The sequence below is a fragment of the Drosophila erecta genome, unplaced genomic scaffold (assembly GCF_003286155.1).
Source record: "Drosophila erecta strain 14021-0224.00,06,07 unplaced genomic scaffold, DereRS2 tig00000000-arrow-pilon, whole genome shotgun sequence".
NCBI lineage: Eukaryota > Metazoa > Arthropoda > Insecta > Diptera > Drosophilidae > Drosophila > Drosophila erecta.
Genome location: NW_020825194.1, coordinates 12,159,413 through 12,186,789, shown reverse-complemented (window position 1 = coordinate 12,186,789; position 27,377 = coordinate 12,159,413). Strand labels below are relative to the sequence as shown.

Sequence of the window (27,377 nt, the reverse complement as noted above, 5' to 3'; positions counted from 1 at the left end):
TAATTTATTTATATTTTATTTTAAGTTTCAATTACTGTGCCAAAATGTTTATCGTTTACCAATTAAATGATTTCAACTGTTTCATTTTTCCACGACCGTCTCGCCTTTTTATTTATGTATCTACAACATCGTAAATTCAATAGTAAAGGACAATCTGTGACATTGAGTACTATACATTCCTATACATTTCGATGCGATAATTTCCGGAATCATCTGCGTCAGCGATTCCTCCTCACTTACACACTTTATTCGAAAACTCTGCGTTGTGATTGTTCATTAAGCGAAAGTAAAGATAAACTGTATTTATGCAATGCAAATACGTACAAGTATTTTAGAGTAATCTGTATATAAATAGATGGCGGCCCACGCGGCTCCAGCTTCCTCAAAAGCAAAACTAATTCTAGCTCAGAATTCAGATTCACTCAAGTCATCAGTATATACAATTTGCACTCCAATTCAAAGACACTATATAGTTGCATGAGTGGCTTACTTCTTCTCAGCATCTGTTTGCAATATTTTGTAAATCGTACAGATACGCATACTACCATTAATGTCATACCGAATGAGGGAAACCGAATATTATATTTAGAAAACGCAACAGAATTACTTCGAAATACAATACAAAACCTTTTGAAATTGAAAACGATTGATAATAGCTATTAGACATATCAATTTTATTTAAAAACGAATCGAGAGATACATTCAAAAAACCAAAAATATATATATACATATATATATGTATACATAGTCCGTACACCTTCGTGTACACCAGTGCAATATTGCATTCCTGTTTAGCGAATAAGTGGACATTTTAGGCGTCATCGTAGTATCTACAGGATCTTCTGTTGGGCACCACTTTCGAATCTTTGCTTTAAGTGCGATATCTCAGAGTATTTAGACTGACGAGTAATAAAACGATACCAAATTATGAGATACTATTCTGGATGCAGTGCATAGCCCTTCGTTTCTGTGCCAAAAACAAGGATCGATCGCGATCTGACTATGGACGCGATGAATGGCGTGACAAACTTTACCGCTCAGTATTATCGAGATGTCCGACCTGCGACCCGGAAAAACTGGGAACTGGGGTCGGGCGGATCGCCCTGCTATGATTAAGTACCATATACAAAGAACTACACAAATCTACGATGTAAGTTTTAACTGTAATATGCAAAGAGACACTTTTATAAAGAAGCAAACTGTTACTTTATGGCATTTAGTTGAGATGCTGTAACCTCTTGTTGATCGTAAATTGTACGTAGCATGTAAAACCTATTTAACTCGCAGACACCTACACACGAATATGGCATTCAAGAAATATATATATATATATATATGTATTTATACAGTGCTAATATTAATATTCTGATATGAACGAATATTTTATGGTACATCTATATATGTACATAATAAGAGTAAATGTAAACTTCAATGTTTTCATGGTTGTAAACTGATGATCAAAAATAGATTTAATGAATTTTACATGCTTTTATTTAAACGCAGAATTACTTCGATCTTGCTTTACACTTTTTGGTACCTAATAATATTTAATAATATCGTCACATCTAATGGCATTTCTTTCAACGAACACCGAGTCCTTTGTTTTACATCAATCATTTGTTGTTTTTACCAGACTTACAATCTCACAAGCGGTGCAATGGATAAGCGAAATATTTTCTGAGCATCACATTCTTTGATAAGAAATGATCAATGTAAGCGATATTTGAAAAAGAAATCATGAATATTCCCTCCAAATAATTTTTAAAAAATTACGTATTTGCTAAAAGTCAAATCTCTGATAACTGTAATGAAATACGACAGGCGGGAGGTAATGGTTCCGACGAACTCAATTCCCAAGTCTGTCTATAATGGAGGAATACTGTATTTAGCATGATGTTACCAGTTACATTTAACGTAATTACAATTACAATGATTATTGTGTATTGCATGTGTATGTGAAGTGTATGTAATTACAAGTAAACTCTTTAAAAAACCAAAAAAAAAAATGTGAAAAGAGAAACTATGGCACACATTTGCCATTTAATAGTAGTCAATTCTTCAAAACAAAACAAAAAAAAAAGTCAAGAAAAGAAACGCATTAGGTTAAGTGTGGAGATGCATGAGGATATATGGACACTATTTTCTAAACGTATTACAACAATAATTTATGAATTTGTTGGTAATTTTATACATATATATACACAGTTACTTTTGTTAGCTAGCAAAACGACAACGACAACTTAGGTAGCGCCGAGGTAGATAAACTTTATGAATGTTGTACCCAAAGCCCACGCCCCGGACACCCGCGAGAGCACACTGTACAGGCACGAACCTCAAGGCAGGATGGGTCATAGTTCGAGATCTAGATACCACGGATCCCAGATCCTGAGGCCCGTCCTTGCGCATCCTACCTAGCTAGTTAGGTCCGCGTCCCTTATAACACGATTTCTGCTCATACTCTACACTATACACTATACTCGACACACTCACTGATTACCATCTATGTTGGATCTGTTGTACTCTGCCATTTTTTGGTGTGATATTCTATTGGTTGTGGCGGTTGCTTTTAAACCGCTTTACACATTGTTGCATTTCTACTAATACTAATCGTAGCTGGCCTAAACTGGGTCACAACATGACGAAAAAACACAAAACAAAAAAAAACAAAAAGCAAAAACTGAAAACCAAAAAATTAATTATTATGTAACTTATTCGATTTCCAGTTGTTGTTTTGGTTGTACACATGCGTAATGGTTTTAAACTCGTTTTAACTAACTATAACTGATTGCCAAACTTTGTTAACTATTTTAGTCCATACATACGTACATACATACTTTTAGGTTTAAGCACTTGTAATTTAATCAAACATGATTTGAGCAAATTTAATGAAAATGAAAACTAAACTTACAAAAACACAAAACGAAAATAAAGTGGTGGTCGTAACTAAAAAATACGTTGTTTTAATTATTTTTTAAGCGGATTTCCATAGGCTCTCTTTTGAAAATATAATGGGCACAATCTTTCATTGCAGATTTTCACTTATCTATAAACTGTACATTTCTAAGCTGATTATATGAAATTTCTAATTCGCATTTCCACTAGCTGAGTAACAGGTATCTAATCAAGGAACTCGACTATAGCATTTTTCTTATATCGAATTTTGAAAGTTCTCTGTTGCACTTCCAATAGTTGAGTGACGGGTATCTGATAGTCGGAACTCGACCATAGCATTCTATCATGTTTGTGAGATCTTTTTGTATCTGTTGGTGTTAGTGGGTATTTACCGTACTTAATGCATTTTGTATTACGCGCCATTTTGAGTTCCTCCAAATTTTAGCTGAGACACGACCCCAAAAGCTTTTGCACAGTGCTCTCCTCATATCCTTTGTTATTCTGCTCACACACTCTCTCTGTTTTTCTCTCTTCCTTTCGCGTTGCTCCTTCCTCCCTCTCACACACACGCAAGCTCGCAGAGTTGGCATTGTTGTTGGCGTTTGTCATTGTCCTTTTCGCGTTCGCTTTTGCTTTCGCTTTCGCACTCGTTTATTTAGTTCAGTGTGTTCAGTTGCGTCCTGGCTTCATATCCTGTCGCTATCCTTTGGCTAAGCGCAAGCCCAAGCGGTTTCAGTTCGAGGTTTTGAGTGCATTTGAGCGGCTGCAAATACAAACAGAACTGTGCGTTGCAAAAAGCCATATATCTCTGGCAATTAGTGCTTAGTGTTCGGTGGAAAACATATCTTCGAGATCGAATTGTGCGGGATTTGTTGGATATATATATCCGAGGAGTGATAAACCGGCTCGGATCGTAACCTTATTTAATTCTTCATCGGGGTTGTGCGTGTGCACCAAACGGCTTCAAAATTAATTACTCAAAGTACCACCACAACGCTATGTCCTTATCGGCCATAGCTAAGGTAAGCGAATCCCAGCGTCATTGGCGCCTTCATTCGGGCATTTGGCAAAAATCCATTCCAGTTCCCGCAAATATCACTCATACCACGCGGCCAGCAATCTCTGACTTCAGTTCACTTGGTCTAACTTTCACTCATACCCCGCATCCGAATCCTCAATTTGATTTTGCGCAGAGCAAGAGCTTTCCTCCCTCGCGTACACACTGCAAAAGTTGGCAAAACAGGGTTGTCAGGCGGCGAAAAAGTTGCAAAGAGGATATGCATATCAATTTCAAACGTCCGGCTTTATAAATGAATGCAAACAGGGAAAAAGCAGTGCTTCAATAGAAAGAAAGCTTTCAAATTACTTAGTAAACTGGGATAAGAAGCGACTTTTGGATAATTTATTGGCTCTCCTTAATAAGTTTATTTGTTTTTAATAATTGTTAGAACAACATATAATTTTGATTTTAATTAATGAAGTAAATCACTTATTGATTCTCTATAATCATAGGGTCACCTAAGCGCACCCCCTCCACCTATGGTTTAGTTTTAGCCCGAGCTCGACAACCCTGTCCCAGGGTTTTGACTCAAACTCTAACGCGTCGGCTGGCCGAGCAACCCCTGAAAAAGCACACCCTCTCCAACCGAATGGCGAAACTTCTGAGCCAATTTTCTCTTGAGCAGGGGTCCTGTGTCCTTGGCGCTGCCTTCGCGCTGCGGACTCAGGACAACGACAACTTGAATAAGGTTAATGCCCCTAACCGACCTTGGGGTGCGACACAGTTCGGGACTCGGGAGCTCGGGACCTCGCTGCTCGGGGTTCGGGGTTCGAATGTAGGATGTTGGATGTCGGAACTTATCGGACCCACCACACTCACTTTCGCACGGGTTCATTGAACTTTTAGGGAACTCATTATGCTTTCGGTGAATACAGTTTCGTGTGGGTGGCGATGACAACGACCCGTCGATAGGCTCTGCTGGGTTGATTGGCCCGGCCGGAACAGCCAGCTGTGTGTATATCACTTTAGGGCTCGTCCTCACCGGCTACCATTTGGTTAGGGTATGTGGTATGAGGTATGAGGTATGAGCCATGAGGTGTAGGGTCCGATGTCGACCCCCTCGACCGCCCGAAGCTCTCCACTGTTGCTTTGCAGCTGTTGTCGGGCGCTATTTTTGGTGCAAGTCGAACTCAGCGCTGTGCTTTTCGTCAGTCTATCGCTGGCGTTGCTCCTGTCTGGACACCATGAATCATGTGGGTATATCTGCATATTTATAGCCGAGGGCCTCGGAGAAAGTTATCCCAGTTATCTGTGAATAGAAATAGGCGATGAGTGCGTAATTGAGAGCTCTGGCTTATCGCGAAGTAAGCCAAATAGCCGCGCCAAATGCAAATGATTAAACCAGTTTGACTAGGCTTGTTGTGCCTACTAACCCAACTCGTTATCAGCGGCAACCTGTTCTGTGCTATTTGTGTTGTTTGTTGTCTTCGAATTAGAATAAATAGATTTCGTAATAGAGTTTGTGGCCCCGGCACGCCATTCGGCGCTGGCCAGTTGTGGCAAAATGTGTACTAATCTCAGTCCCAATGCTTCCTCCTCCAACACACAGCCAATACTCTACTCGTATTGGCGCAGCTCGTGCTCCTGGCGCGTGCGCATTGCGATGAACCTGAAGGAGATACCCTACGACATCAAGCCGATCAGCCTGATCAAATCCGGCGGCGAGCAGCATTGCAATGAGTACCGCGAGGTGAATCCCATGGAGCAGGTGCCCGCCCTGCAGATTGGTAAGTATCTGCCGCAGAACCTGAAACCAACTCCACTTACTGCTCACTTATCCACCTCCAGATGGACACACCCTCATCGAATCGGTGGCCATAATGCACTACCTGGAGGAAACGCGTCCCCAGCGACCTCTCCTACCACAGGACGTCCATAAGCGGGCCAAGGTGCGCGAAATAGTCGAGATCATCTGCTCGGGCATCCAGCCCCTGCAGAACCTCATCGTGCTCATCCACGTGGGCGAGGAGAAGAAGAAGGAGTGGGCCCAGCACTGGATTACACGTGGCTTCCGGGCGGTGGAGAAGGCGCTGTCCACCTCGGCCGGTAAATACTGCGTGGGCGACGAGATCTCCATGGCGGACTGCTGCCTCGTACCTCAGGTTTTCAATGCCCGAAGGTAAGTATGCTACTAGAACAGCCAAAACTCGAGATGCTGAAGCGTGATTCCTATATTCTACCAGATTCCACGTCGACTTGCGACCATATCCCATAATTCTGCGCATCGATCGCGAGCTGGAGAGCAATCCGGCATTCCGGGCGGCCCATCCATCCAATCAACCGGACTGTCCGCCGGAGCTGCCCAACAAATAGAATTTTCCGACGACAACTGCAAAGCGCCGTAAGACGAAAAAGTGAATTGCAGTTCGTAAACCAGGCACAGGACAAACTAAGAACTTAAATCTGATCGGAGGGCGGGGATTGGATTGGATGGCAAAGCTGGCGAGGATTCCATTAAGCAGAAACAGTCGGATGTGATTTAAGAAATTGCTAACAGCATTTAAATATGCATAAATGCATAAAAATACTATCGATAACGTAACGAAATTCCTCACACGAAATTCAAATGCAAAATTCTCAGAAACGGAACAAAAAATCGTATAATAAATTCTTGAAATTCCCTTAGTTTGTCATTGTGAACATGATCTAAAAGATGAACTCATATATATTAAATGTAACTTATTTTTATGCATTTTATTTAGGCTAACAAATCATAACAAATTCAAGGAGAACTCACGACGAAAAGCAAAATTCAATTCAGGGATTTAAAAACCAAACCAAAAACACTATCGAAGATTTACAAGTATAAACGATGTATGTATGTATGTATAAGTACTTCATGTCAAAGTTGGGCAGATGCTAAACGAATCGTTCACAAAGTACAAAACTTCAGTCAACCAATAAGTAAACTAAAAGCTATACACTAAATCGAATAAATCCTAAGTAATCTACAATTGTGAACTAAGCTAAAGAATCGATCACCTATTCGATGGTTCTGAATGTCGTAATGCCTCTTTGATACCACGAAAGCATGTATAACTAACGAAGTATTTCTCTAAACCCAATGCACATAGACGAATGATAAAGCCAACCGATTAAGTGCACAGTAATTTTATTAGCAACTTGATGTAAATTGGATCGTGCGAGTCTCTTTCACAGCCCCGTACGAGTAGTTATATAAGCCTGCCGATGCCAAGTACATACACATACTTACTTTCCTGCACGACAGTACAATGCCGATAGTCACATCATACAACAAACATACATATAGGTCTAGCTGCGCATTTTCGCACACCAGTCGAATACCAAATTGAATACAAACTAATATGCATAATTTCCGAAATATTGTAACAGTTCCATATACTATAAATAAATAAAACTTCAAACTAAGCTAATACATTGCTCAACCAAGGTACTTTTAATGTATCATTAACAGCACGAAGAGAACGAAGTGCCACATTAAAAATAGCTAGCATAAGAATTCCAATTTTGACCTTTTTATATAATCCGAATTTCGCAAAATTCCATTTCTTATATAGGTTCCTTATCACAAAAGTACCCTTATGCCATTTGCTCGCACATGCTGCCAAAATCGTTGCCTACTTTTGGGAGCACCATATAAATGTAGGGATCTTATCGATAGTTCTACAAAGCATTCTCCAATCAGAACAGCTGAGTACTCGGATTGCTATCAATTAGCATAAATAAATAGGTTTTTTTCCTAACATAAGTTGTGTTACTCAATAGAAAGAAGGTTCAAAGAAAATATATGGCTTCTGCTACACAATTGACCCACAAAGGCATCCACTTGGCCGGATTGTGCAGGTCCACCTGGTCCAAGCCCTTGTCCAGAAATATGGCAACAAAGCCCATACTGTATTCCTTTTGGGCTAGTTCGTGCTCTTGGAGAGTTCGCGCTGCACTGGCTATCAAGAAGATAGAGTATGACATTACGCCGACTTCCTTGCTGAAAACAGTCAGCGGCCATGCCTATACGGATGCATATAGGGAAGTTAATCCCATGCAAAAGGTTCCCTCCCTGAAGATTGGTAAGTGATGCAAGTGATACCAGCACCTTGAATGTATGAGTTATGCGGCATTAGATGGTCACACCTTGTGCGACTCGGTGGCTATTATGCACTACCTGGAGGAAACTAGACCTCAGCCCGCACTTCTGCCTCAAGATCCAGTTAGGAGAGCTAAGGTGCGTGAAATCGTGGAGCTCATTTGCTCCGGCATCCAGCCGCTGCAGAATGTGGGTGTCCTGGATCATTTGGGCAAGGATCAAAGCTTGCAATGGGCCCAACACTGGATTTCTCGAGGATTTCAAGGTCTGGAGAAGGTACTATCCCAATCGGCGGGTAAATTCTGCGTGGGAGATGAGCTCAGCATGGCCGATATTTGCCTTGTACCTCAGGTCCGCAATGCCAGGAGGTAGGAAACAGCACATAACCTAAATTCCCAAGAAACTGATTCATTTGAACACTCCCATCCAGATACAAAACTGACCTGACCCCATATCCCACCATAGTACGCTTGAATCAGGAACTACTGGAACTGGATGTGTTCAAAGCCACTCATCCCAGTACCCAGCCAGATTGTCCACCTAAATTCGCAAAGAAATAATCAGAGCTTAAGATATGTTACAATTACATTGCATTTGTAGAGATATTCGATATTAAATGGTTTTCCAAAGCACCCAATCCAAATCGAAGTGAAACCTCGCTGAATTATAATATAATTTTTATTAGTTTTGTCATTTTTATATAATCGTTCTTAAATGTGTAGTGTGTAATTCACGTAATTCATTTATGTACCGTCCTAACTTTGCATTTCTAATTTTCCATCCTGGATGCGGATCGTTATAATGTTTCTGTGTATGTAGTATGCACTTATTGGCTTTCCTGGTTGGAGTGTTTCTCTGTGGTTGTGTCTGCGTGTGTATATATGTATTCAACAAATTTTCTATAAATACTATTACATACATACAGATGCGCCGACGCATTACATAACATAACCATTACATTCGATATACATGCGTGTTCCGCACTGTACCTAACATCGGTACCGATCCATCGCCTACCTAGCTTAGCTTTCATTTTATTGTTGGCCGTTTAGCGCGCCATTACCGTAAGTTTTAGTCGCAATCTGCGTTATAATCTTGTTCGTTTTCGTTTTCATTTTCATTTTTTGTTCGAGTATGATTCACTTGGGGTTATATAGCTATGCATATATATGTATGTAGAGAGGAGTAACTGTTTGCATACTTTTTGTTCGCAATTGTACAGAATTTCTTATCGTTTTGTTAAATTGCAAAAATTATGTTTTTCTCGATTTATTAAAACTTGAATGAGCTACTTTAAAGAATCTTCTTGTAGGGATACCTTTTGATTTAATTGTTTAGAGATTTCACTAGACTATTTTTCTGTTACTTGTCGTACTTTTCGGTTTTGGTTTTGGTTTCTCGTTTTTTATTTTTTGTTTTCAAATCTATACCTCGTTAAATGAAATTGAGCGAAATAAAGAAAACCTATTTTATACCGTGGTTATGTGTGATCTTTTACCATAGCGATTTTCAAATGCTAAATGAATAAATCTATAAAATCGTTTGCTTTGCTACTTGATTTTTAAAAAACTTCAATTGATTATACTTTGTAAATAGAGCATAACTAAATATCGTTGATTTCATTTCGCATTTATTTTGTTTACTTCAATTAGGACCTTCAGTTTCCTTTATTTTCGGTTCATTTGCACTCAGAAAGGGATTTGGTTTGCTAAAATTTTATTTAAATATTTTGCTAATATGTATAAGTAAAACTGTTTCACTGCGCAATGAATTTTCGTGTTCATTACGGCTATTTAATCAACATTCTCTACTTTCTCCACCAACCGAATTGCCGGATTGCTGTTTGCCTTATTTTCGCTTTTTATTGTTTTTTTTTTTTGGAGCCATCATTTTATTTCGCACCTAGGTTAATATTACATTTGCACTGTATTTACATACATTTAAATACTCTATATACGTTAATTTGTTTACACCTTCCGACTTCATTTCTCATTTTGTCATTATTATTATCACAGTCAAATCATAAAAGATTTAGTACTTTTACTTTTGAATGAGTTTCCATGATGTTTGCTTGTTTTTTTTTTTTTTGCTAATGTTCCGCGCTTTCGAATGACCATCTATCCGATCCGAGTCAATATCGTTATAATTAATTCTTCCCTATAAACCTATTGAGAGATCGAAAAGTGTGGCTGCTGCAGCTGCTGCTGTTCGTATTTCCTATAGTGTGCAACTGAATCTGAATCTGAATCTGGAGTGAAGAGTGCGCTAGTGTTTCTAGATCGGGGGATATATAGATATATCCCCTGCTCCCAATTGATGTCCTTGCAGAGGATCGCAAAGTAATGCCCTCGCATCAATTGCACCGCTTGGGATCTCTAATCGCTTGTATAAATGAGAGTTACTACGAGTTGAGCGAAACATTGGACTTTGGGGACCGGGATCTGTTGCTGATATTGGCCAGATATCGTGAAGGCCGTAATTTCTATGTAACTTTTGTTTCTGTTTTCTAAGGTACTCACGTATGCAACTTCCTAGGTTGGGTTGCGAAAGTGTTTAAGTGAAGAAGACTCGAAAATTCGACTTTTACTTGTTACGATTCGAAAGTTAATATTCATTTGCCGTTAACTATTTTGTACACTGAATAAGATTTCATTGAATTATGTTTTCACTATGACTGTGATGTAGTTTCATGAATTATGACTTATGGCTAGGATCATTTAACGACATCCCATGCTGCACAGCAATATCTCGTGCATTGGGCTTAGTTTTCATCGATCATTGGGGGAGTTTAAAATCTTTTGCGGCTACTTTACATATTTTTGATGCAGACCCACGTGTGTGCTAAATGAATTGTGCCAAATGGAAACGCAGATAAATAAATAAATAAATAAATAAATAGTTTTTTGGGGTCCGTGCCGAGCTGCAGTTTTCATTGTCGGAAAGTGGAGCCCTGCACGTCCCTTTTTCTTGGGTACTGGGTTCTTTTGTTTGAATCGTTAAACCACTTTTATTTGCTTGAATTAATTAATATTAATTTTATTTATCACACTAACGACTACGTTTTATACTTTTAGTGTATGTGTATATATATATAGTATTTAATATTTTACTAATGTTGTATGCTTCTGTTGTGGTTGCTGAATGAACGTCTACGCCTCTGCAGCCGAGTTGGTTCGGCCGATCCGATAGAATTTTATACATACAATGCTATATGAGGTTATATAATGATTCAGTTAGTTCTCCGACCTATCAATACCGGCAGGATTCGCGTCGAATCGCAAATCGCAAATCGCATGTTCGCTTTTTCAATGTATGTTTGTGGGTATACGTACAGGTATATCATATGCATATGGGGTGTGTACATTTATATGTATATAATGCATACGCATCGTAATGTTTAATTGTTCTAATAACAGTGTGGGTGGCAAAGCATAACAAATTATAGTTAAAGTTACTCTCATCGCTCTTTTCGCTTCTATTCGCTTTAAGTATGTAGTCATGTATGTATGCAATATTTGTATGTACTATACGAGATTTGATTGATAAATTGAACTCCTCTTTACATATTTGTATTTTAGCAACATACGGTTTTCATTCCGAAGTGCAAAACTCATTTGCACTTCGCTATATATTTCTTGTTGGTATTTTCGGTTTTCTCAATCATTAAATGTTCAAAGTCGAATTTGAATTACTTTAGATATTTATGTACTGTATGTATATAGTTAATAAAAGTCGCTTTTATGCTTACTACTTTAACACTAATAGACTCCGTCGTTGAAATAACAGCTGTATTACATTCTTTTCCCTACCGCCTATCCATCTCTCCATCGTTATTGTTGTAGATGCCTTTCAATAAGTTAATAAAACTCCTAAGCTTCTAAAACTGTGTGTGTACTGGGTGAATCGAACTGAATGCGCACGTCTTTCCAAAGCTTCCTAGTTTCGTATGATTGCAGTGGGTAGTTGGTTTCTTGGACAGTTGGATAGTTGGACAGCTGGATAGTTGGATAGTTGGTGCTCGGGAGGGGTGTTGGTGCCGATAGAGGATGAGTTGCATGACGAATGTGCCTGATAAGTGGGGTTTCGTGGATGCCAGTGGCAGTAACAGTGGTATATCGATGGACAGCACAAAGCAATCATGCGGCCGCAGGACTCTGCCTAAATGGTGCAACTTGCAGCTTGCAACTCGCATTTGGGGGCATATGGTTTTTGGGGGTTGCGTGAAGCTTCAATTTGTACAGCAAATAACAAACGCATTTAAACAATAAAATCCAAACAAGCATAAACACGTCGAAAGCGGGACACGGCTCCTTCGAACCGAAGGGATCGGATCTGATCTCTCATCCGATCGGTTCGATGCCCGGAGTATCTGCATCTCCATTTCCCCGTCTTCCCTTCGTCACGCCCCCTCAGCCACGCGGACGTGTGGGGGTGGGGGGGTCTACTCTATTGGATCGCATATCGGACATTTTCTGAGAAACGGAGTGGTTGGAACTGGCAAAGACCTTTTGCGGTGAATACGTATGCATATGGGATTGGGGACTTGGAGCCTGGAGCCTGGAGCTCAGACTCTCGCGGACTGTCCATGCATCGATCGATGAATTGAGAACTTGATTTCGGGGGAGATTTGTTGCTTTTCAAGTAAAGCTTTTCTTTTCTCTTAGTTGTCTCATTAAAAAATTAATTATTTCATAATTAATTTCAAGTATCGTTTGACTTCCTTTAATAAATATATTTTTGCTTTGTTTTGTTGTTTTCATTTTTTTTTCCATTGTTGTTTTTAAATACATATCACAGATCCAGTACAAATATAAGTATATATATTTGTGTTTATTTCTTCTTCCCTCCTCAACTACGTTTAGATATCATATCATATAAAACTCATACATTAAACATAACTCAGTGAGCACGCGCAAGTGATACTGATACTGATATTTAGTACGAATGTGTGAATGTATGCGAGAGGTGTGTCTCAGCTGAGGTGTGTTACTCAGGTGTATCTCATGTGGGTGTGTGCGTGTGCGAGTGTGAGTGTGTGTGTGTATGCTGGGGGTTGTGAGTTGGCATCTGCGATAGATAGACCACATAGATATAGTGCTTCGATTCGGGGGCTCTGAAACTCCCGATCGGACAAAAGGCGAAGAAGTCGAAATAAATGTCGTTTGTTGTTGGATTGGTAGGTTGATTGGTTGGTTGACTGGTTGACTGATTGGCTGATTGACTGATTGATTGGTTGACTGGTTTTTGTGGGGTGGACGAAGGGGATCTGTGTTTTTATGCTTGTTGTGATTTTGGCTGTTGTTGTTTGTTAAGCTACTTTTTCAAAGTTGTAACTGTGGAATTCTGCTGTTCTAAGACGGTCTATTGCTTTTATGTACTTTCAAATTGTATCGATGTCTGGCTTTGACTTGACTTGACTTCTTGTTGCTTTTTTTTCTTTATGATACTCATAAAATAATAGGTTCGAATAAAACACCAACATCGTTTTCCTTATACCTTCCCCTTACGTTTTCGATTTGTTTTTTCTTTTTGGATGTTAATGCATATTTCAAGGCACACTAGCATTTACGACTGTACTTTCAAATTTACTCTCTGGATTTTTGTTTCCACATTAGCTTTAGTTTGCTTATAGAACTCTTTCGTTTTGTGTTATAATTATGTTCTGTTTTTCATTTGATTTTGTATTTTAATCGTATTATATAAATATTGCACAAATAAGAACAATTGTAGGTAAGTTTTAACAATAATAGCAAAAATTAATAAGAACAACTTTCAACTTAAATATATAGACTTAGCTTAGGATTGGTTGCCGTTGTGGTATTTTGTTTGTTACTTTTTTACCTTTCATTTCACTACGGTGATGAGCGTTTTCAGTGATTGAATCGATTTCGAAATAGATATCGAACTGAGCTAAGAAGTGGTTGACTGATTGACTGATTGACTGGCTGACTGTCTGATTGAGTTGATTTTGATTGGTCATGATAATGTTGTAGACTGAGTTGGTTTGGTTTGGGGATACGATTGGGTTAGTGGTGGTGCGGTGGTGCGGCGCTTGTGGGTGGTGGATGGGTGGGTGGTAATGGTGGTTGCAGTTGGTGGTGGTGGTGGTGGTGGTGCGCAGGACGCTCCAAAATAAACAAGAAAATAAACGTTGCTGGTTTTTATTGTTGGTTTTGTAGACAAATTTTATTTAAATTTCGTTTCATCTTCGTTTTATTTATCGAAAAGAAGTGTTAAACTAAATTATATGTGTAAGGAATAAAGTAAATAAGAAAAATTTCATTACAAGTAAGGCATTTCTCTCTCTGTAGGTGAGTGGTGTTCGTATGGGTACTTTTATCCTTGTGTATTTTGTGTGTATATGAAGAGGAAATTTTTTTTTCAAATGTGATGTTAACATCTTTTGTCTTTACACTGCGTTTCTAGATAGATATGTACATATAATCGTTATGAAATGTTCATTGAAACAATGTTTAATAATTGCACAATACTTAAAATTAATAAGGGAAATTGTTTGGTGGATTGTTTGTTTTGACGTATGAAGAAACCCCTAAATGAATGCTTTAATGCGAATATTTTACAAAGAAATAATTGTTTTGCTAAGGTTTTTTATGTTGTTTTCGTATTCTTTTTTTTTTAAGATATTTGTGATGCATTAGGTGAGAGAAAATGTACGACTTAAAATTAGAATGTGAGAAACAAATGTGCTAAATTTACCAAAAATAGTGGTTAACAAACGCAAAATGACAAGAAAAAAAAGAGAAGGTAAGAAGTGCAGTTCTCAGACTGGCAACTAACAAATCGCAATGTGTGTGTGTTTTTTTTTCATAAATAATATGTATACATAAAACAAAAGTTATAAGGAGTAACAAATCGGGAGCACAAAATCATAACCAAAAGGAGACTCACGTGCGCGCGCAACACATTAACACCACTCGATCCGATCCGATCGAATCCAAATCGACTCTAATCGAATCGAATCGTTTCGGATCGGATTGTATCTAAAACTAAACAACATTATCATGACCAACATCAACTGTAGCGTTCCGAAAGTGTTCATATACAGAGGTCAGGCTGCAGAATAGTAGGTGGATAGTATATATATATATATTAGCAGCGATAAGCAATTAGAGGGAGTGGGGCAACAACAGAGAAAAGATGGAACAGAAAACTTTAACGAAATCACGAAAAGGTCAACAAAGTCACTCTTAGTTTTGCTTAACTCTTTGAAATTGTATGTTTCACTAGCCTGTTTGCAGTTGCAGTGTAGCAAGTGTTTTTGTCTGTTGTGGTTTTTGTGTAGTAAAATATTTACCTTATTTCGAGGGTAAGAATCACCTGAAGTTTTCACTGAAAACGCTCGCTCATTATACATTTGATTTTCGTTTAGCTCAACATAATGCTAATAATTAGGTGTGTGTGTTTTTGGGGAAGGCGGTGTGTAAGTGTGTAAGTGGGGTGGTGGCATATGTATATATATATATGTATGGGCATATGTGTGTAGATAATATATATAAACAAGACTCAACAACTGTGTACATATACATATGTATATATGCCCCATGTATCGTAACGTATAGCTTGGTTGGGAGTACCAAAAACAAAACACGCAACGCAAACATACGCATCACAAACAAACCAAAAACCCAAACGCTCTTCTTTCGCAACTAGTTTGTGTCTAACTGGCAATTGGCAATTGGCAATATGACTTGTTTTCGATTTTTTCGTTTTTTACGATCGCGACAAACAAATGCAACAATGTATAGCCGAGAAGGTGGCACATTTGTTATATAGTACTTGTATTTTTACAGATTTTTTACTACTTCTCGTCTCGTTTTTCACTTTCTTAAAGGGCGTTAGTTAAAGCAAATCTCTCGAGGTGAAGGCCTTGGAACTGTTTACTCAACAAAAATTTATGGATGTTGCAATACATTATTATTATTATTTTCGATTTTAACTGCTTAACTCTGAGCTGCAAGCATAACAATTGGTGTTTCCTTTCTTTTCATTTCATTTAATTTCATTTTAGTTTTAGTTTTGAAATTTTCCTCTCGTTTTTCAAGAAAATTAACAAGTTTGAGAGGAAAATCGTCGGGGTAAGGGATAGTTTGTTTGTTGTTGCTTTGCTTTTGCCTGTTTGTTTGATGTTCTGTTAAGATTGCTGGTTTGTTGCTTTACTCGGGGATATTAGTTATTATTATTTTTGTTTGATTTATTTTAATTCACAACAGTGGTTAATGGAATTTGTCGCGCCCTCTTTGTCTCCTCCTCGTTGATTTTCTGTTCAATTAGATATTGCGCTTTGGCAATGGCACTCGGCTGACCAGTTATGGTTACAATGCGATTTCTAGTGCCAGGTGCGAATATGCCCTTTTTGGAAATTTGCACATTTGCGCCAGAAACATGTTGAATTTCAACTAAACTACGACCGTTCGGACCTGGAATATTTGCATCAGATTTATGTTAAATATTTTCAGATAGTAAATGATAGTATGGGTAATATATGTGGGTATAATAGTAATACATATACTTGTATGTTATATATATGCATATTAGGTATAGCGCTAAGGTGTTAAGGACGCCAAAAATGAAAAAAAAGTTAACAAACCAAAGAACAATGGTCAGTTTGCTGCAAAAAGGATCACGGAGAGCCTAACCTAATGACCTAACGACCTTACAACTGACACTGAGGTAAAATCAACTGCGCAACAACGAATGTATTTAAATCAAAAACAATGTAATTATATTTTACGCATGGTTACCCAAGAATTGCACTAGCCAACTGGGCGATCCGCCCAGCTACACGTAAGTATATCGAACAAATTCGTTAGGCCTAAACAAAATGGAAAGCGAATGTGGTATTCAATCTACAACCTAACTGCTAAAGCTAATGCCTTATAAACCTTACAAGCTATCGGATGCTGCTGTTCTGTGCGAATTTTCAGTGGGTTTTCGTGGTATCGGGGAAATTGATCGGTTTACACGGTGGAATATCGCAGGGTTCATGGATCAAATGCTGGCGGATGGGTGAGAGGCAAGAACTTGACTAGAAATTTCGCTAAGTGTCAATGAATTTAGTAGGAAAGCCTTTGGGAATGTCTATCGGAATGTCTAGGGTCTCACGGAATGCGTTGTATGCTTAGAATGGTATATCTCAATAAATCGAACCCTTTCCCTCTTTCTGGAATGAGTTTGAAGCAATGAAGTGCCTGTGTCTGCTTGGCTTTTGTCTCTATGTCTAATGGCTCTAGGGCTAATCAAAATGGGATTGGGATCAGAGTGGGGGAGTAGGTTGTAATCCCCCCCTGCACTTTCACAGGTGAAACTTGGTGGGGCGTTTGGGGATTGGTTAAAAGAAAATTGCGGTGTGGTTGGTTCTCTGTTGGTTGGTTCTTTGCAATTTAGTAGGGATAATAATAAGGACGCGCACCTAGAATAGCGCCGATAATCACTTCCGGCACCTCGACGTTCTTCGAGTCCTTGGAGCTAAGGTCGCCCGGAGTGGGACTCTTGCTTAGACCGCCCAGCTGCGCCGTGGTCGCCGTTCCCGTGGCTGCCGTCAGCCCAAAGCTATTGTTGTTCAGTGAGACGGGCGTGGCGCCCGGCGCCGTGGCCGAGCTCAAATGGCGGAATGGATCGAATTGCACTGCGGCAGCGTCCAGTTGCGACTGCGTCGGCCGGCTGGCCGCAGCTGCAGCGGCCGCCGCTGCGGCATATTGCTCCAGATTCACCTGGCCGACGGCACCGAACACATTGCTGGCGGTGGCCGCGGAGGCGGCGGCCGCTGTCTGCTGGTCCAGCGTCGTTACGCCCAGGAAGTTGCCCAGCGTCGAGTGGGCGCCGTTGGTGTGCGAGACACCCACGCCCATTCCAAGGACACCGTACTTGGCCAGCACGCCCAGAGCGGCGACGACTTCGTTCGTTACGGTCTCCGAGTAGCCAGAGCCGCGCATGGCAACCTGTGTGGATAATACGGAACGCAGATTAGGTATACGCCACGTTCACTAAAAGGATTCGCAGGTCTAACCTTAATATGCTCGAGCAGCTGTGTGGCAACCGCCAGATTGGGCGCCGGATTGGGTGAGCCCAGATTGATGGACAAATTGATGCCGGTGCCGTTGACTAGCAGGCTGGCCGCCGAGTTCGCACCGCCGATCGTGGTGCCCAACGTGGAGTTCAACGAGGCGGTGCTCGAGTTGATGGCATTCTGATTGGTGGCGTACGGGGAGCCGGTCGGATTAAAGTTGGCCACCGGGCCGCTGACGTCCGCGTAGGAGACGTTCAGGCAGGTGCCCGACTGGGGATCTTCGACGATCTTCGAGAGGATCATCTTGCAGGCGTTCTTGTTGTTCTCCTTGTCGCCAATGATGGTGATGCAGCGCTCCTGCAGCGACACATCCTTGGGCTTCTGCGAGATCTGGACATAGGAGCCGCTCTCCTCCTTGATCTGTTTAATGAAGGCACCGCCCTTGCCAATGATCATGCCGGCAGTGGAGTTGGGCACCAGGATCTTGACCTGCTTGTCGCGCTCCTGTGTCTGTTTGGACTCGGCGTCGACGATCTTGTTGGTCAGGTCGGGCTTCTCGCGGATCTTGTCCATGATGAACTCCAGCACGACCATGATGGCCTCCGTGGAGCCGGTGATCAGGCACACGCGTTCGGTGGTGCCTGCAAGGCAAGGATTAAGCCATTACTTTTCGTATACTTGGGGATTAGCAAGAGATAGTCGAGCACTCACCTGGGTAGAAGTCGTGCGACTTGGACATCTTGACCCTAGCACCCGTGTCCTTCTGCAGGGAGGCGATCGTCTCGCCACCTTTGCCGATGATGGCCCCGGAGGCCACCGCGGGCACCAGTATTTTCATGTGATACGTTGTCTCGCCTGCAAGGAAAGAAGCGAGAGGAGTTCACAGGGCGACCAATGGATTAGTCTCGGGAGATTCTCTTGGATTGGGAAACTATTCATTTTTTTGTTTGGTCAATAGATTGATTGGGGGTTTGGTACTGGTTAGTCTGTGTGCGCCCTTGGCTGTTGCATACAATCTAGTTATCTGGTTATTTTGTTGGTTAGTTCTAGTTTCTAGCTCATTCGGCAGGTTACAGGTTACAAATTAAAAATAATAACAGCATTTCGGCGTCGATCGTTTGTTCGTTCGGCTGGACGCTCACAACGAGGGACGTTCGTAAAGTTGAGCTTCAACTCGATTAGTTTGGTTATAGTTTTCAGATAGATAGTTTTGGATTTCGACTTGGTTTAGTGGATTAGCATGGTTCACTGCTGTGTGGTCATGGATTGGTTATGGTGGTGTGGGCGTGGACATGGGCGTGGACATGGGCGTGGTGTATCGACTGTGGTCTGTTGGTTCTTGTTCTGTGGTTTTGTAATGGGCAAGCCATGAGGAAGATATGCGCTCGAGATGAGATGGAACAGACAATGCTGGCGACACACTAAACATATGAAAGCCCGTTTTTACTGCTCCTCCGAAGGTCATTTTGGCTTGGCCGAAAGAAAAAGCCCCGCAAATTACTTGGGCAAGCCGCAAAAGCGAAAATAACAAAAACGAAATAAGTACGCAAAATGTGAGTCAAAGCATAAGTCGGTCAAAGGGTCGAAGGTTAATGTGCTGCGTTGTCAGTCGGGTCGCATAATCAGTTTTCGTTTTCAGTCCGTCCAAAGTCTTAAGGCTTGAAAAGCGCCATTTCGTCAGCGGCAGCGGCAGCGGCAGCGCCATAAAAAACAGACTGCGATCTAGTTACAGATAGTTACAGATACAGAAAACGATATAGAACTACGCTTTAGTCGGTATTAATCTTGAATTAGTCGACCGTTTTGGCTAGACAAAGATGGATTTAATGGTATTTAATGAAAGTGTGACAAAGCTTACCATGATGAATATGATTATTGTTATTATTTTCAATTTCAACCTCAATTCCAGAACAAACTGACTCACCTGAAATGGAAAGAAAGAAGACAGAAACAATGATTATAAGTTGGGATCTGAAGGCAGTGCACGCGGCGCTACACGGCTATGTGAATGTGATGGGAATGTGGCGAATCTCGTGGATGCAGTGGGACCTCCCTGCGTATTAGTGATATCATCTGCGTCACACAGCCTCAAGTCGCCGACAAACGACAAACGACAAACGACAAGCGACAAACGAGACAACCCACGGCAGCCAGCAGTAAGTAAACAAACAAATTTCAATTAATAAAATGTGTCAAGCGGAGACGCTCCATTACACAAGCGCATTGGCGAGGAAAACAACGAGATGGAATAGAATGGAACGGGCATGGTGGCATGGAATGATCTAAGCGCGTTGCACCTGACTGGCTGCGACTTGTGGCAGCCCAAGACTCTGCCGATGCCACTTGGCGCACTCGGTTCGTTTAAATTTAGCCGCCATCCGCCCCCTGGGCACCACCACAACCAGCAGCGCCACCCAGTTCCTTTCGGCATGGGTGAAATGTGTGCCACCCGCTGACGTTGTCGTCGTCTTGCTCCCGTTGCCACTCAGCGGCCGAGTGTCCTTCAAAAGTATTTCTCTAATTAGATACAGCGCGCACACACCACACACCACACACCACACACCATGATGCACTGACATTGCCACGGACTTTGGGTACGGGCATGGGTAGTCGCTTGGATTGGGGGAACATTGGACCATTTGCCCTGCTTTGCATGCATGTGTGAAAGTGCGGTTCGCAAGGAATGCGCCACATATGTATGTATCTAGCACCATGCTGGCCAATTTCCGCCACTGAAGCAATTGAAAGTGCGCCGGACGCATCTGTCAGTTATCCATCACTTATGAATAGAGTGTGAATGGAGTGCTATCCGTGAAATTTCTTTGCGTACCAGAATGCCAAAGAAAATTGTACTGCAATGCAAAATAGTCGTAAATATGCGAGAACTGCAAAATGGCCATGGGAAACAAAAAAGCGAGAAAACAAAAACATAGAGTCGTTTGCTTAGCGTTTTATGGGCCACAAAGGGCTGGCCAAGAACGCTGCTGTGAAGCTGCGTTGCTGTTGACACTGTGCAGCAGCTTGAATTATGTGACTGTCATAAATAACACTGGCAGCACATTGGCCAAAGGCCGCCCATCGAGCTGCAAGTGGGCGTGGCAGGGCGGCAGTGTGGCAGTGTGGCAGAGCTTGCAGGATGGCAGCAGGCAGACTGGCAGACTGGCAGACTGGAGACTAATTTCGTATGCATTGTGTGCAGGATTGGACGGGAAACTAGGCTAACGACAAGCTGGCACACAACCCACTGCACCCACTGCACCCACTCCAACCCCAAACCACAATAAATGCCACGGAGCAATCTGCAGCACGCAAATTGCTGAAGCAAAGCCCGAGCAGCAAGTGCTCGTCGCGTACCACGCGACGTATGCGTAATGCGGCGACATGTGGCACGCGATTAAGCGATTGGATCCTGCAGACGACAAGTATGTTTAATTTCCTGCGCTTTAAGGACACTCGCAATAGATGAATTGCTTGATCAGATTTTGCAATAACCAATTGGAGCTGCGTGCGATTGAAACTCACTGAAATCCAAATGAAACCCCATGTATATCTTTATGCAACACTCATGAATCACTAGGGCATGCTGAAGGAAAGTGTTGCATATACACAAGACACAATATTTTAAGACACATACGAAATTGAAATGGACGCCCACATTTAAGCGCACGATTAGCATATGAGATTTTTATATAGTCGATTGTGGCTGTATAATTTTGGCTTTTGCTTTTTCTTCTTTTTTGTAGCTAGCTGCTTGTTTCTGTTTTTGCTGCTTAGTTTTTTATGAGTGTTTGTTGGTTTGGTTTTATTTGCTGTGTGTATCGGTATGTGTGCTGGATTGGATGTTGGTGATGTTTGGATTATTTTCTTTCAAAACTTTCAACGCAATGTTAATGGATAACTCATTTATAGCTTGTGGCTTCGTGTTCGGCATTCAGTTCGTTTGACATTTGGGCGTTCTTGATTTTTTTCTTTGTACATTTCTATTTTATTTTTTTTTTTTGGTTCAGCTTTAAGTTGCTGGCGGCATTTAGAATGAGGCGACGTGGTGATTGATGCTGTTGTTGGCTGGTTGGTTGATATTTTGATATTTGTTGGTTGTAGCGAGCTCGATAGTTATAGTTATAGATAGAGAAGTGGTGTACATTTTATGTATGGTGTAGTAGAGGAAGTTGTGCGCAACTTTTGATTTGATAGTTCTATGCTGATGTTGATTGCGTTTGTTTGTTCTTAATCAGACTCACCGTAACACCAGCAGGAGTTAGTCTTATAGCCGCCCAGCTGCAGTTGCTGTTGCGCGTGGCTGCTGCCGTTGCCGTTGCTGTTGCTGTTGCCGTTGCCGCTGCCTCCTGATGCGGCTGCTGCTGCTGCAAGTGCTGCGGCCGTGTTGCCACTCGCTGTTGCAGTCGGCGTCTGGGCACCTGGCGTACCATTTGGCGAACCATTCTCACTCAGGGGCGACAGATCCATCTGATGATGCGGAACATGACTGGGATTAGCCGGGTTTTCTATTTGCCTTTGATAGCTATGAACGGCTAATGAGTATGCAGCGTTGCTATGATTGCTGTTGCTGATGTTGCTGATGTTGCCGATGTTGCTGATGTTGCTGATGTTGCCGATGTTGCTGATGTTGCTGCTGCTGCTGTCGCTGCTGCTGCTGTTGCTGCTGCTGCTGTGGCTGCTGCTGCTGCCGCCGCTGGCCAGCGAATGTGTGGATGAGGGCGACGACGTGGTTGTGGAATGTCGTGGCTGATAGTTAAAAGCTAATTGCTGCATATGTGTGGGCTTTGATTGCTGATATCGGTATGTGAGATGTTCGTTTTCTGGTTCTGGTTCTAGTTGCTGTTCATGCTGCTGTTGGTGTTGTTCTTGCTGTTGCTGTTGCTGTTGGCTTTGATGTTGCAGCTGCAGCTGCTGCTGCAAGTAATCAAAGCCAAACTGCTGAATCAGCTGCTCGGCCGCCTTGTCCATGGCCACCTTCATAATACTCTCCATTGCCTTGGAATTGTTGCCGTTCCCGTTCAGTCTTCGGTTTGTTTGCGACGGAATTGATGCTGCCTTGAATCGATTGTACTCGTTTCGCTCCTTATTCAACTGATCAAGTGATCAACTAATTTATGCGTTATTTGTTTGGGATTTGTTATATATCGTAAATTGCAATTTGAGGTTTCTTGAGGTTTTTCTCTTTACTGTTCAGTGTTTTGATTGAACCTACGCGCCGCTTTCCAATCATTAAACTTTGTTCAATAAACGAAAGAAAAAGAAATGGAAAATTTGTTTAGATTAAGCTGGCTTTTCATAGGTTTCTCTGCTGACCACACACACACACACGCATGGATTAGGTGGCGAGCGGGAGAGAGAGAGAGGGAGATAGATAGTTAGAGCATTTCAAGGACCTTCGCATTCTGTCTCTTTCCCGCTCGCAATCCATCGACATTGGAATTGCATATTCATTATAGATACATCGAGTTTAATGGCAATCGAGTTGTTTGTAAGGCTTTGGACTGTGCATTTGTTGCTATTCTGTTCTTTTTTCTACGATTTGTTTGGGATAATGCTCTTCATGATGATGCGGTGGTTGTAAGTTAACATATAGAGATATATAGAGCGGGTTGAAAGAGTGGTGACTTCGCAGTGGTTTTAGTAGGTCGCTCGACTTCCGGATGACTTGATTTAGTTCGATTTGATTCGATAGCTGACGTTAGCTGGATATTGATTAGATATTGGTGTTCTTGGATGGCGATTTTAGTGTTCTTCTGTTCTGGTGCGTGGCCTTTGGCCATTCATTTTTTTGGTTTCTTGATGGTTTCTTGTTAGATAGTTTGTACGATAACAACAACAACAATTACGATGCAACTGGTATATAGTTCATATAGGTAGAAGGCGGAGTGAGAAACAGACAGAGACAGAGAAAGCGGCAGCAGCAAGCTTCAGCAAAGGTATTGATTGATATACTGTCGATTGTCTTGGATGGAACTTATATCCCTCGCATCGGAACAATAATACTTGAGATACATATTCGCTTACAGACATGAGTAGTTGGATGACAATTGGTGCTATGGCGATATAGAGAGATAGTATGTCCATGTACGATTGCGTTTGTTAATGACGATTGTTACACAACATCCAGAAATGCTATGGAAGACATTTAGAATACAACGCCAAAGCTTTACCATTCAGCTGTAGAGTTGAGCTCAAGTTCACAGTTCAGAGTTCACAGTTCAGAGTTCGCAGGATTCGATCTGAAGTGGTGTTGCAGGTGCTGTCGATTCTATAATACTTGAAGCTTGACTCGATGACAGGACGGCGATCGATTGTGAGGATCTATTGCTGATGTGTTGCATTTGTTTGGTTTGTTGTTTTTCTCGATTTGATGTCAGTCGTTTTGATTGGATTTATAACTTTCGGCTTTTCTATATTGTTTATAATTTAGTCATGGCTTGCGTAGCTTTATCACAACATATTTTAACTGCTTTGCTTGCTTGGTATATCACATTTGAGTTGAGTTCGATTGAAAGTTTCATTGGTTTTGTGGGAATGCTGCTGCTGCTGGGTTATTTAAAAATTATACGCGACTTTTTCTATTTTTGCTAATCGCACGCTTAACGTGGGGACAACAACAAAAACAACTGTTCGTGATTATTGAAAATGTTCTTTTTTATATACTTTGTGGATTGGCTCTCATTTCGTTTTTAACTTTATCGTTCTGCTGTGTGGCATGCACATCAATTTATTTTTACATTTTGTGTAGTATCTATAATTATATTTGCGCTATGGTTGGCTTTCGATAATTACAAGCACATTTATATGCATGAACGATAATGGTTAAAAAAAAGAACAAAATAAAAAAGAAACAAACAGAAAAACGATAATAAAAACGGTAATATGCAACACAGTGGTCGGATGTATTAAGAGCTGTAACAAATATCATGGTCGTATGAAATTGAGCGAATTGAAAGTATTTTAATTGATGGAACAGCGGATGCCAGTTGATAGTTGATAGTTGATAAGGTCTGCTGATGATTGGGCAAAAGCTGAAAATGATGATGGGATGGTATCTCGGCCTAGAACACACAATTACCATATTCCCCAATAACCAAATTCTACTCCCAGTTGATTGGAACGAAAAGACCTTGGTTCCATTCTAATAAACTTAATCACACGCACATTAAATGAGGCGCAACAATATTTTTTGAATAATTGCTGCTCTGTGATTTTCACTAATCATCCGAAGGCACAAAATAATAACTAAATTCAAGTTTGAATAGCTAAATGTCATCCGACGCGAGGGAGAAAAAACAAGCTTCGACTCTGAAACGGAAACAAACGAGTATCTGAAAAAGAAAAACACATGCCAAGTGGGCGTTTCTGAATACCTTTGTGAGATCATCTTTCACACAAACCGAAACCCTTTCGGCTCTTAAAATTGATTTATAGCTCTCGCCATTGAGAAGCACCACTGGCAGTAGAAGGCGAATTGCCAGCCCAATGGCCAAAACACCTGCTCAGACCCGTGAGTGTTGCCTAATGGCAGTCAAATTAACAACTGGTTGGTCAGAGCCGAACTCCGAGATTACACAATGGATCCAAAGTCAAGAGGCTACTGGCTGGAACTGGATGCGCCGTGGAAATGCGAATTTGTGGCACGCATAATTCACTCATTTCTCGGACATGTTCGCCACAAAGGCCAGAAACACGACAGTTGAGCAACAAAGCAAGAGTAAGAAGTATTGCCAAGAAAAATAAAAGTAAAACCACCAAATCCGTCTGCTCTTTTTGGAGCTGCTACGGTGGGGAAGTGGGGAACATGATGTGTGTTTTTATTTCTATTTATTTGGGGTCTTTTCTTATTCGTCTTGGGCAGAGCCCGAGCAACATGAGCGGTTTTTGGGCATGGCCACGAGTGTCTTGACTTATTTTTGGCTGGCTCTTTCAAACGAACACATACGAGTATGTACACACGCACACACAATCGCAGAGATAGAGTGAGACATGTTTGCCCACATTCAAATCGCTTTTCAAGGTTAAGTTTTGCCGCCGTTTTGCTTCCCGCATTTTCAAGACGGCAATTTCGTATTTTATTTTATATTTTTGTTAGAGCCCTAAGTACGACGAGTGCTTGGAGAGCTCGCACAAAAAATAAAAAAGACAGGCCGCGTGACTCTTGACTCTTGAGTTAATTACGAACAACTATGTAACTTGAAATTGATTTCGAGAATCAACTGATAATAAAGCCCGATCCTATTCAATCCGATCCCAGCTCGAGCTGAGGTCAAACTTCAACTCGACTTGTCGTTTGTTTAGTGCTTTTTTGAATAATCATTATGACTGGCATTGAACTGAATACATTGCTCTGTGTGGGTTTGGTTTGGTTTTCGCTTTGCCTTTGGCTTTTCAGCTATTTTCAAATGCTAATTTCGATGGAAAAGCCTAAGACTTCAGTCGAGAGAACAACAAGCCAAGTGGCGACCTTGAAACGCTAGATAAACCAAGTTAAAACAAGACGTTAATTGCCGCGTTTGCGATACGTTTACGTTGGCTAACATGAATATCGAAATATTACGCATACGCCGCGGTGTACGTGCGTGTGTATGTGTGACCGCCGCGGAGGGCTCAGGTGATGGCAAATACAGTTCGCAAAGCTCCTGGCAAATACCGAATGAGATAAACCCTATAATTACCAATGCACACGCTAATTACCAAGGTCAACAAAACAGGTGAGCACTGTGAGTTACACTTAACCGAGAAACGTACAGAAGCTTTGCTGCAGCTGAAACGCTGGCTGCTGATGGAATTGGTGTCCAAGCTGTTGAGGATCCTGCTGCTGCTGCTGCTGCTGCTGCATCATCATCGCGGGCGGACTGATCGACGTGGACGAGGTGGTTCTGGCGAACAACATGCTGCTGGCCAAAAGAGCCAAACCAATCGAATCACTGGCAAAATGGCTGCGCGGGGAGCTGGCAATTCGTATGTGGAAAACGAGCAGCAGCGAGCGATCGAGCGAGCGCACGAAACGAGCAACCAAACCGCACTGAAGAATTCCGTGCGAACGCAAAGACGGAGCCGCGACTCAAGCATAGAGTTTGCCAGAGAGCCGGAGAAGCGAAGAAGCGGAGAAGCGGAGAATGGGAGAATCTACATGGCGGGCGGAGAGTCTGAGAGTTCATGAGTCAGAGAGTGTGCGTTGATGATCATGATGATGTCGGCGCTGGCATGTATATATGTATATGATCTAATGCTGGCCCGCCGATGATTGCCTCACTTTACTCCGTGTCACTGGGTTCATTATCAACGGCGGAGAGCGGCAGGGAGAGAGGAAGAGAGCGAGCTGCAAA

General features: G+C 41.5%; 3 protein-coding genes across 26 annotated transcripts in view; 2 read left to right on the top strand and 1 right to left on the bottom strand.

Moving 5' to 3' along the window:
- The first annotated feature begins 3,461 nt into the window (after positions 1–3,461).
- LOC6551872 (probable maleylacetoacetate isomerase 2) lies at positions 3,462–6,634 on the top strand. Of its 3 annotated transcripts, none has more exons than XM_001980786.3 (4): positions 3,462–3,914; positions 5,502–5,679; positions 5,741–6,071; positions 6,136–6,634. In XM_001980786.3, exons 1-4 carry the CDS (start codon positions 3,891–3,893, stop codon positions 6,263–6,265), a joined length of 663 nt encoding a protein of 220 aa, XP_001980822.1. In that variant the 5' UTR covers positions 3,462–3,890; the 3' UTR covers positions 6,266–6,634. The 3 variants fall into 3 exon arrangements, with proteins under 3 accessions (XP_001980822.1, XP_015010001.1, XP_015010000.1); XM_015154515.2 differs by lacking the exon at positions 3,462–3,914 and adding an exon at positions 5,089–5,145; XM_015154514.2 differs by lacking the exon at positions 3,462–3,914 and having other exon boundaries at positions 5,401–5,679.
- Positions 6,635–7,596: 962 nt separating this feature from the next.
- On the top strand, positions 7,597–8,655 carry LOC6551873 (probable maleylacetoacetate isomerase 1). The gene is made up of 3 exons (XM_001980787.3): positions 7,597–8,001; positions 8,056–8,386; positions 8,449–8,655. The coding sequence occupies exons 1-3, from the start codon at positions 7,722–7,724 to the stop codon at positions 8,576–8,578; spliced, it is 741 nt and encodes a 246-aa protein (XP_001980823.1). The 5' UTR covers positions 7,597–7,721; the 3' UTR covers positions 8,579–8,655.
- Positions 8,656–14,185: 5,530 nt separating this feature from the next.
- Positions 14,186–27,377, bottom strand: part of LOC6551874 (RNA-binding protein Nova-1) — a 31,834-nt gene continuing 18,642 nt past the window's right edge. For 5 of the 22 annotated variants that reach the window (XM_026984032.1, XM_026984031.1, XM_026984033.1 and 2 more), the window contains 6 exons: positions 22,287–23,279; positions 19,904–19,969; positions 18,757–18,900; positions 18,046–18,686; positions 17,449–17,977; positions 14,186–16,456 (listed from right to left, as the gene is read on the bottom strand). In XM_026984032.1, coding sequence (XP_026839833.1) covers positions 16,236–16,456; positions 17,449–17,977; positions 18,046–18,686; positions 18,757–18,900; positions 19,904–19,969; positions 22,287–23,037 — 2,352 coding nt within the window. In that variant the 5' untranslated portion in view covers positions 23,038–23,279 and the 3' untranslated portion in view covers positions 14,186–16,235. Of the gene's footprint in view, positions 16,457–17,448; positions 17,978–18,045; positions 18,687–18,756; positions 18,901–19,903; positions 19,970–22,286; positions 23,280–24,215; positions 24,592–26,796; positions 27,095–27,377 lie in introns of those variants that run through there. The other 17 variants (XM_026984045.1, XM_015154254.2, XM_001980788.3 and 14 more) reach the window with 11 other exon arrangements.

Bases quoted from the DNA above. Each gene is read 5' to 3' on its own strand.
- LOC6551872 (XM_015154514.2), top strand. From the start codon at position 5,457: ATGTGTACTAATCTCAGTCCCAATGCTTCCTCCTCCAACACACAGCCA. The intron at 5,680-5,740 runs GTAAGTATCTGC...ATCCACCTCCAG, and splicing joins GGTGCCCGCCCTGCAGATTG to ATGGACACACCCTCATCGAA. The intron at 6,072-6,135 runs GTAAGTATGCTA...ATATTCTACCAG, and splicing joins CAGGTTTTCAATGCCCGAAG to ATTCCACGTCGACTTGCGAC.
- LOC6551873 (XM_001980787.3), top strand. From the start codon at position 7,722: ATGGCTTCTGCTACACAATTGACCCACAAAGGCATCCACTTGGCCGGA. The intron at 8,002-8,055 runs GTAAGTGATGCA...ATGCGGCATTAG, and splicing joins GGTTCCCTCCCTGAAGATTG to ATGGTCACACCTTGTGCGAC. The intron at 8,387-8,448 runs GTAGGAAACAGC...ACTCCCATCCAG, and splicing joins CAGGTCCGCAATGCCAGGAG to ATACAAAACTGACCTGACCC.